This window comes from Bradysia coprophila, unplaced genomic scaffold, assembly GCF_014529535.1.
Source record: "Bradysia coprophila strain Holo2 unplaced genomic scaffold, BU_Bcop_v1 contig_176, whole genome shotgun sequence".
NCBI lineage: Eukaryota > Metazoa > Arthropoda > Insecta > Diptera > Sciaridae > Bradysia > Bradysia coprophila.
In genome coordinates, this window is record NW_023503442.1 from 147884 (window position 1) to 158402 (window position 10519).

Here is a 10519-nt window from a genome sequence, read left to right on the forward strand (position 1 = left end):
GCTGTGGGCCTTGCGGAATGACGCAAACATCATTTTGTTTTGCATGGTACGATTCATAAATTACATTATCATATTAAGAATCGTACACATCAAAGCTGTGCTACTAGCACGAACACCATTTTGCCAAACGTCTAATTTGGAAGCTTCTGTGAAGCGAGATTGTTTATATTGTATACGACGAAAACAAGTTAGACTACATCAGCCTCCGAATTATTTTATGTTCAAGCAAGGAGCACAGCTGTCTGCATTTATCTATTGTCAAAAAGTCCAGGTTGCGTTCCTTGGCCACAGAGTTACACTCAAGAGGTGGCGCTGTCATTATTCCAACATGTCTGGCTTCCCATATATTTAAATGGATGACTTCTAACTTCTTTAAGTGTAAGAAAATCAGAGGAACGTTGAATGTACTGGACTTGAAACTAAATATTTGTTGATTGTTTTCGTAGGATACAACTTCAACTTGGTGTTTGTTTTTATTAAACATTGTCCTCTACTTAGTTCAGCGGCCTTAGACAAACGAAAGTCGAATTTGATTTGTGAACGGAAGCCAATGACATTTGACTGTTCTTGTTTTCCGATCCTATTGGTTGTTGCTAGAAACATCTGTATCAACATTGTATGTGACGAAAATTAACAATTGAAAACAATAATAAAAAAATGGAAATTTACAGCAGGTGAATACACTCGCGGAAAAATAATGTTATGAAAATTTAATTGGCATGACCTAAAAAATGGTTATTTTTGTCACTTCAATGTGGCAAACGATTATGCGGAACTACCTACATCCACAGTACAACAAATTTTGTTTCCATGGAAGAAAATTTTTGAAAGCGGATTTGATTTACTCAAGATATGGACGTGACAGACAGACAGAGAGACAAAATATTTATTGCACATTCGTCATCTATGAACATAGGTAAACACTTTGCCCTTACCGCCTGCTTCGAATTCCATCAATTACATTCTGCATCGTAATCCTATGAGCTTCTTTGTACTTCGTACGGGGCTAAACAATGTTTTTTCGACTTTCGAGACCTGTTGAGTTTCAGTTGAAGAAAATAATTTCTTTGACATTTAGTACACTCGCTGTGGAACAAGGCGTGTGTGAACGTGTAGGTCGACAACATGTTATTGCTGGAATCGATGGCTAATAGGTATCTGATAAAGAATAGTTTGGATGATACGCTTGATTTTTGGTCATTCTCGGGTTATGGGCATCCTAACCTCAAAAATTGCGTTTTGAGGTGAGTTTGTTTATATGAAATCGCTATGTCCTCCACTCCATACAAAGTTTGACATTCGACCATACCTGCTTTATACTTTCATTGATTTTTTGGTGTCGTTGTCGATAACATATGTCTAGTTAGATTATTGAACCACTACATAAAGTAGTACATTCTTCTTGTTCCTTATGAACACTCTGGTGCGTAGAATATACGATCATAAAGTGTCGTGTGAAGTTTTTAACATGTTCAGGATAACTTTTAAGAGCGACAGGTATATACATAGGTCCTATGTATCGCATTGCTAAGGTAATTTATTATAAGCTTCTAATGAACACAACAATGTATGAATTACTCTCCAATATCCCATATAAAATTAAGAAATCCTGTCGCACCGATTCTGATAAACGTCATCTACCCCTCCAGGAACAAAGCCACAGTGCTTTAAATCTAACTTGTCACATTCTCGGGTTTTGCATTCGCTGGTCCTTCTTTCCGATAATCACACTTATCAGCATTTACTTTCAATTCCTTAAAATTCCACATATTTCCAGTCAATTCCTATCAATTCCTGCCAATTCCGATCAATTCCATCAACTCCAATTATTCACCGGATACTCCGACAATTCTATTGAGGGTGTGTAGTCAATTTCCCGAGTCGGTTACCCCTCGGTCACATTGCACTAAATGGCAACTTGAAAGCGCAATAACAATTGCAATAAAACGCAATGTAGAAAACGTGTGGGACAAGGTATTATTATACCACTGTGAGCTACCACCAACATACAAACCATTTTGAAGGGCTCTGTTTGATTTGTCTACTATGAGGTATCAAACGAAAAACTATTCGCACCCAGCGCGTAAATCAATAATTCTAATGAGAAACTCTCAGTTTTCATAACGTAACCGAATATGCTTTTCAAAAAGTATCCAGCCAATTGCCCATATAATACACAAAAAATCTGAAATGTATACGGAATTTTGTAAATTTATTTCCAAAATGATTAACGTATTCGCCTCCGGTGTTATTCAACTTCACGTATCCAGATAAGTAATGTATTTCTGGTGTAATCCTCGTCAGTACGAAGAAGGTCATTCCGAACCGGTACACCGTGTCCATTTTCATGACGAACATAACGGTTGATGTATCAACCAAACGTACGATATGGGTCCAATCGTCTGGGTTTAATTCAGCAGCTCTCAAGTTACGTACTTCACAAAGAGTTGCTCCATCCGATTTGGTCACGATAATGCGAGCACCCTCCCGAAATGGTAACCTTAAAGATATTTTTTTTTTATTATTTAAAAAAAAATCGGACTATATATAGGGCGGACTAAAAAAAGGTGTAGCAGTTACTATTTCGAGAACACATGGGTATATTTCGTTTATGATTGTAAATAACGAAACACTAATTTTTAGGAGCTAGACCAGGTTTTAAGTGCGGATTCAAGCACATAACGATGGTACCACCACTATGGCACTTGTAATAAATGCAACAACCTATACCGGCTGATGCACATTTACACGATTTTCATGAGTATTTTCCATCACTGCTACACTGACAAAAAAGTTTCGAAAAACCCAGCTGTTGCAGATAACTTTGTCTCCAGGTAATCTACAATAGCTGCCACAGCTACCCCATACAAAAAATACAGCTGCGGCAGATAATGTAGATTACCTGGAGACAAAAGTACCTGCTACAGGTTAGTTTTTCGAAACTTTTTTGTCAGTGCAATCCGGGACCAATTCTTCTTCAGGAGGACACAGCATAACTCCTGTTTTCGGTACGATGAAGACATATGAAGATATGCATTCACGTTTATTTCGATGTTTTTACACGCCAGACAATTCATTGAAAAAAAAACGAAATGTATTGAGGGCGCAAATTGTGTTCTCTGGTTGAACCCGATGTCTTGTAAATGGAACGTCGAAGCTAGTTCATTGTGGTACAGTTCGATTTTTTACGGATTAGATTGACACAAAAAATTTCAGCCCGCTGAATGGTGCTTTCATTGTGTTCAAGTGTGGGACCGAAACCTAACAGATGTTTTATTGCATCATCACCAGTCATTGCTGCACATTTCGACCCGAACTTGCTAGTGACATCACTTCCGGTTAAGAAGTGAATATTCAATTGAAACTGCAAAGTATCTCAATCCGCATTGATGAAACGTTCTCCAATTTAAACATTTAAACGCCACACTTATACGTGATACGACAGATGAAAGGTATTAACAATGCCGATCGACAAAAAAAGTTTATGGAAATTGGATGACCGACTCATGAGTTAGAGCCCATGATGTGAACCAGGTATAGGGCTGGAAGCAGTTTTTGCTTGCAGGTCGGCCAAATTTGAACGGATTTCGACTACTTTTGCTTTATTAGATAGGTATTGAACGTACCAATCAGGGAAAAGTTTATGAAATTTGGTTGACCGGAGCGTGAGCTAGGTCCCTTGGAGTGAGCTCATATCCGGCTACACTGACAAAAAATATTTTATCTGCTAGCGCGAAAAACAGATACATAAAGTAGACTTTGTGCATCCGACACCGACAACTGAAATACGACCTATTTTGCCATGATTTTTCATTAAGAAATGTCAGTTTTTCCCGAACTAAATATCTTCATTTCTACGATTTATAGTGCGGGAAAAGAATTACATGAATTTTTCTATGACTATACGAGGGATTAAATTTAATATGGTGAATGTGAAGTGTGTATGTTTTCAAGTAAATTGATGTGTTTTGTCTATTTCAGTTGTCCGATGCACAAAACGTTGTTCGTACCTCGACAGGAAATGGATTTTTTCAGCACACGTCCTAATTATCGTCATTTCCTGTCTTGGTACGAAAAATACTATTGTAGCCTTTTACTATCCATTTCTGAATGTAGGCCTACCGTTAATGGGTATTTAGCCATGAAACACAATGCGGGCAAGTGCGGGTTGGTGAGTGTGGACCACATGCTTTAAGTGAATTCCCAACCACGCCTACAAGTTACCAAGTCTTATAGGATTTTTATCTGGTGCTAATTGTATCTCCGCCTTAAATTAGACTCAGATACTTGTACACATAATTCATCGTGTATGGGTGAATCCATGTCATACATGTCATTCTTCTGTGTACAGCTCCTGGAGGGCACGAAACACCCCAACTGCTCAAATTTTGAAGCTTGGGTACGCTTAGGAACGTTACTTTCATGCTAAATTTTAAAGAAAAATCCTATACAGAATTTGCCCTCTACTGGATTCTTGGTAGTAGCTAGTACTTTACCACTGAGCCCACCCGTTCCCTACAGTACTGTTGAGAATTTTACAGCGTCTCTTTTTGACTGCCGGTTGGCTGTACTGCTACTAGTAGGCATTGGTGACTGGAAGGGATATTCTCCCCGCACTAGCAGTGCCAGAAACCACAGCCTATCAACTGCTTTTGGTCGGTTTTTGGTCAATCGTCACACAATGGACAGGTTTGACCCAATTTTATTAGAGCCGTCACGTTTTCTTAAAGGGAAGGGGGAACCCCAGATTGCGGACGTCATTTATGAACGGTCCCTAAACATTTATTTAGGGCTGTTGTCCGTTCAGCGTTCAAGTTTATTCTGAATTATTTCTTCCAAGTTTTACTGTATTTATACCCTATTTCAAGGGTTTCTAGATTCATTTCAATAGAGTTCTTTGATGTTTGATTTCTGTACAGTGTAATCACTAGGCCTGTTCATTTTAGAGAAATAGTCTCAAATTCATCTGGCATGGTGTCTATCTGGTCCGGAAGGCTAAAATATTGGACCCGTATTTTTTTAGAATTTTAAAAAATAGTTTAGATCTGGGGAGCGAAGCATTTGTTCATATGTACGAATGCGTTGAACATTTGAACAAATGCTTCGCTCCCCAGATCTAAACTATTTTTTAAAATTCTAAAAAAAAATACGGGTCCAATATTTTAGCCTTCCGGACCAGATAGACACCATGCCAGATGAATTTGAGACTATTTCTCAAAAATGAACAGGCCTAGTAATCACTCGTCAAAATATTTCGAACAAGTACAATACAATTTCAAGATTCCTCAAAAGTTGTAAACAATTCATTTTTATCAACATCTCATAAGGCCATGGTGACAGTGGCAAGGAAACAACTTACCACAAGTGGCTAGTCACACCCTGTTGCAAGTACAAGTCTAGCGAATCATAAGCAAAATGAATGTAAACTTTCCTTCCGCTTCATCACTAGCCATGCAGTCACATGTGGTCAAGCTACCACAAAGCTGGTACATACCAACGAAAAAAAAAACGTACGAGTGTTGTGCAAGAACGAAAACGAACGAAGAACGAAAAGCGCCTATGCTTTCGAGACATATGTTTTCCTATGTTGCCTATGTTTTCCGTTATAGAACTTTTGGAAAACCGAACCAACAATATCGAAATTTTTCGGTGTTTCTATATTAGAACCAAACACTCACATGTCCGTTCGTTTGTTCGTTCTTGTACAACACTCGTCACGGTGGGGCAGAACAACTTTATTTTGCGAAGTTCGTGAACATGCGATTTCTCAACGGAAACTCGTTTTTTGGGCCAAAATAAAACTTTTTTGTTCTGGTACAAAAACTTTTTCGTGAATCTGTTTGAGAAAAGTGATAAAAACGTTTTCATAGTGTGCCTGAGAGTGACGCAAAAGTGTTGCAAAAAATTGATGTACATGCTACATGCGTCGAAAGGCATACTTTTCATGTTTCAAGCACTACTTTCGACGCCCATAGTAAATCCGTAACATAACTCGGGATAAAAATGAAAAGACTCGTTTTCGTGTGCTTATTGACCTTGGCTACGCCTCGGATCTACAAAATTCACACGAAAACTCTACTTTTAGTCTTTTTATCCCTAGTCATGTAAAATACTAATACGGTATGCCTCTAAGTAGCTCAGTTTTTTATCACTTTTTTTTTGTCCCTAAAAATGATTTTCCGTTGAAAAATCCCATGTTCACGAAAGTTGTTCAGCCCCACCGTGTCGCACGTGTTTTGTTGGTATAATTATCTGGTTTCTACGTCTTTCAATTCGTGAGTAAATATAACGACGACGAACTAAATACATTGTTCAATATTAAAATCGTAGGTCTTATCGTTTTAACAAATAGCTCAAAATGTATACGTACTAAACATCTCAAACGTTAAAATTGTGTAACAATACGATGTTCGGTTATTCCACATTAGTTTCGTTATTAGTCTGTTCATTTGCATTGGCTCATTACTATGTAAAATATGCGTTTTCATACTGGCAACGTCGTGGTGTGCCTCAATTAAAACCATCGTTTCCGTTCGGAAACTACGCAGAAAGCACTCGATTAAAAATTCATCTTACGGAGCAACTTCACAAAATATATCGAGGCACATCGGAGCCATTCATTGGCACTTATTCGTTTTGGAAACCGATTTTGGTTGTACGAGATCCAGAGCTTGTTCAAAACATCATGGTCCGAGATTTTCAACATTTTGTCGACCACGGTACTTATTTGGACGAAGAGAATGATCCAACAGCGGCATTTCAATTTGCCCTCGAAGGAGAAAGATGGAAACATTTACGGGCCAGCTTAACACCTGCCTTTACAAACGGGAGGCTAAAAGCGATGTTTACAACGGTACTTGATTGTAAAGAACCGCTTTTAAGACAGCTAGAAAAAACCATTCACACCAATCAAGTGGTGGAAATACACCCGCTGATTGAAAAATTTACAACAAATCTTATTGCGTCTGTGGTGTTCGGTGTTGAAATCGATAGTTTCAACGATCCGAATAATACATTTTGCAAAATGGCAAATTCGTTTCACAGCACTAGTTGGAAGAATGGATTCCGAATGTTTTGTTTCAATTTATGGCCAAATTTATTAAAATGGTCTGGATTGCGTCTGTTAGATCGAGAAGCTCGTGAGTCGTTACTTGATTTTGTGAAACAATCGATTGATCTGCGCGAAAATGGAAATGTGGTACGAAAAGACTTTTTCCAATTGCTCATTCAATTGCGTAACACGGGCGCCATTCAATTGGATGATGAATGGCAAACCGTGATCAGAAATGAAAGTACGAAGACTTTAACCATCGAACAGGTGGCTGCACAAACATTTGGCTTTTATCTCGCTGGATTCGGAACAACTGCATCGACAATATCATTTTGCCTATTTGAAATTGCCAAAAATCCAGATATACAGCAAAAAGTATATGAAGAGATTGACAATGTATTTGCTGGAAAGGATGAACAATTCACTTTCGATTCGCTTAAAAAACTTGAATATTTGGATGCATGCGTCGATGGTAGGTTATTTTAATTTTTTTTTTGTGACTGATGATCCAATTTTAATTCAAAATCTTTAATCAGAAACGCTTCGCAAACACATTATTATACCGACGTTCAGTCGAAAATGTACGAAAGAATATACAATTCCGGATACGAATATCACAATTGTGAAAGGGACCCATATTCTAATCCCAGCTTTTTCCATTCAACGCGATGACAAATACTATCCGAATCCAGAACAATTCGATCCATCACGATTTTTCACCGAAAATAAATGGAACAAAACAAAACTTGACATGCCATATCTGTCATTTGGAGATGGCCCACGAGGTTGTACCGGTTCGCGGATGGCTAAATTGGTGATCAAGGTCGGAATTGTATCAATCCTTCAGAAGTATCGAATCGAGTTACATACTCAATATGAAGGCAATGAAATAAAGTATGAGCCAGTTGTCAATATTCTTGTACCACTTGAAGGCTTTAAGTTAAAATTTACAGCTAGAGTCTGAGATAAATGTAGAAGTTGTACACAATTTATGTTCAATAAATAACGAATTCAATAAACAAAATTACAGAAATTAAAAAACTAGGTCCCACCTTTTGGGTGGATCAGGTCCCTTAACTGTTCGAATATTTTCAGGGATTTTATGTACTTATTTAAAAAAATAAATGTTCGGAAAAACCAGCATCTAAGGGTTAAACTCGAATTAGTGCAATATTTAACGTTTTCTTAAACAATGAAGAATGAAACAGGTATTACACTATCAATATGAATAAAATCACATTACACTTTTTAGGGGCCATTCATAAATGACGCCTTTAGAAATGGCTCGTTATCATCTGTTATCAACATGGATGACAAAAATAAAAAAAATGTTTGGTTATACGTCGTCTTATTTTTATTTCTTTTAACGAAACCGATCAGTCTTTTCATTTTTTTAACAAAATCTATCAATTATTAAATTATTGACAAAATCATAAATAAAAATTAAAAGAAACGAGCCATCAGAACAGTCGAAGCGTTTGCTGCGACTGAGCCCCGTACAAACCCGTATATCTATTGCGTACGTGACCCTAGCGCGTCTGTCACCCTACTTTGACCGTAAGCCTATTGCGCCGGTTAATGTAGTTAAAGTAAAATTATTATGGAATGTGTGCATCTTAGAAATTGCGTATAGCGCAATTACGAAGCCCCGTACGTGGTTCCTTTCAAATGAAACAAAAATTTCAAATCGCCCTAAAATTTTAATTTATTGAGTATAAATACACATAGGGCCCTAGTACCGGCCTTAGTCCGAGGACCCAAATTTAATTTTTTTCTTCAACTACATTCTATTCGGCCTTCGATTACCTTCTAAATTAAACCAAAATTACGACAAACGGATGAAATTTACGCGAGTTGTATGTAAAATACACATAGGGCCCTAGTAGCGGCCTTAGGCCAAGGACCCAAATTTAATTTTTTTTTCAACAACATTATATTCGGCCTTCGATTACCTTCCAAATCAAAGAAAAATTACGAAAAAACGAATGAAATTTATTCGAGTTCTATGTAAAATACACATAGGGCCCTAGTAGCATTTCACTTCTAAGGCCCTAACTCATGGTCCACGCACCCGATTTGAAAAAACTTTTTTTTCCTGGATTGGTATTGACAATACCATTTGCCATGTCATTTACATTTCCATCGTTTGTTTTGCCATAAATATCACCAAAAGACCTTAAATCACTTAGGTGGCCCTAACTCACGAAGGGCCGACCCGAATATGCCCATCTTCGAACTTAGCCTCACTATTTCGACTATCTTTCAGGGGAAAAAATTGAAATCGGATTTGATTTACTCAAGATATCGACGTGACGGACAGACGGACAGACAAAATTTTTATTGCGGATTCGTCATCTATGAACATATGCAAACACTTTGCCCTTACCGTCTGGATCGAATTCCATCAATTACACACGGCACCGTAATCCTATAAGCCCCTTTGTACTTCGTACGGGGCTAAAAACGAAAAAGAAGCAGGACTCAGACTCAGACTCAGAACTTCACATCTTGAGCTGGGGACCAGGCCCTGATCCCAGTCAGGCTCTCTTAGAACAGTAAGGGAAAAGCATATCGCGTTTTCCTGTTACTCTTCGGCTATTCAAGCTGTCCAGATACTGTCCTGGTTGTCTCTCGAGAATTCCACAGGCCAGTCTAAGGTCTGCAGCACTGGGCCGCCACTCAAGTTGCTAGAACTTATATACCTCTGCATGTTACAGAGGTAACTAACAACAACTGCCGCCGCTCGGTCTAACAGTCGGACTAGCTACAAATGTCATCTTTCATCTAGTCAATATAGTCAGTCGAATTACCTCTATGGCCAGTGCACTTACTACACACTTAGCTACCCGCCATCCTCACGTTCCTTCCTTATCGCTGTCTGTTTCAATCTGCGCGGTCTGGTGACGTTCTTCCTGCATTTCCAATCAACCTCTGCACATTTCAACAAGCACTCATTTCCGTGTCAACAAGCAATCATAAAATTGATGAAAAACCGGTTTTTTTCTCTCGTCAGGGTGGGCAATGCCTACCTTTGCCCGTTAGTAGCTGCGGGCCTGTCTTTCCCACAAATCTCTCCAACTTTCGCGCACGCAAAAGAAAACATCCTTCACATACACATATGCACATCAGCCCGAACAGGCACTTTTCTTTTCCATCGTTCGTGACGTATTTTCGTGTCGTTGAGGTTTTCATCTGTACCGCTGGCGCATGACGTTCAGTGACCATAAAATCCACAGCCAAATTTTATTTTTGGTGACAAATCAAACGGATCGACGCTTTTTGGTAATGCCACATTGCTACATCCAAAGTCATCGAAAAATTCAGCCGCTGTCTCGTTTGTCTTGTATGCGTCATTCGCGTTCTCGATCGACATTCCATTCCACATAACGCCGGCACTCTTCCCGAATTGCATCCAACTACTATCCTGGGTAGGCATAGTATCCAATTGCAACAGAGTGACAAAATGCG

The 10519-nt window shown here is 38.6% G+C and overlaps 1 protein-coding gene across 2 annotated transcripts; it reads left to right on the plus strand.

The window, feature by feature from the left end:
• The first annotated feature begins 6281 nt into the window (after positions 1-6281).
• On the plus strand, positions 6282-8074 carry LOC119075075 (probable cytochrome P450 6d5). Of its 2 annotated transcripts, XM_037181468.1 has the most exons (3): positions 6282-6395; positions 6549-7523; positions 7588-8074. In XM_037181468.1, exons 2-3 carry the CDS (start codon positions 6686-6688, stop codon positions 8013-8015), a joined length of 1266 nt encoding a protein of 421 aa, XP_037037363.1. In that variant the 5' UTR covers positions 6282-6395; positions 6549-6685; the 3' UTR covers positions 8016-8074. The 2 variants fall into 2 exon arrangements, with proteins under 2 accessions (XP_037037363.1, XP_037037362.1); XM_037181467.1 differs by having other exon boundaries at positions 6319-7523.
• The last annotated feature ends 2445 nt before the right edge of the window (positions 8075-10519 follow it).

Coding starts and splice junctions, on each gene's coding strand:
- LOC119075075 (XM_037181467.1), top strand. CDS start 6,407: ATGTTCGGTTATTCCACATTAGTTTCGTTATTAGTCTGTTCATTTGCA. Junction 7,524..7,587: donor TTTGGATGCATGCGTCGATG/GTAGGTTATTTT, acceptor ATCTTTAATCAG/AAACGCTTCGCAAACACATT.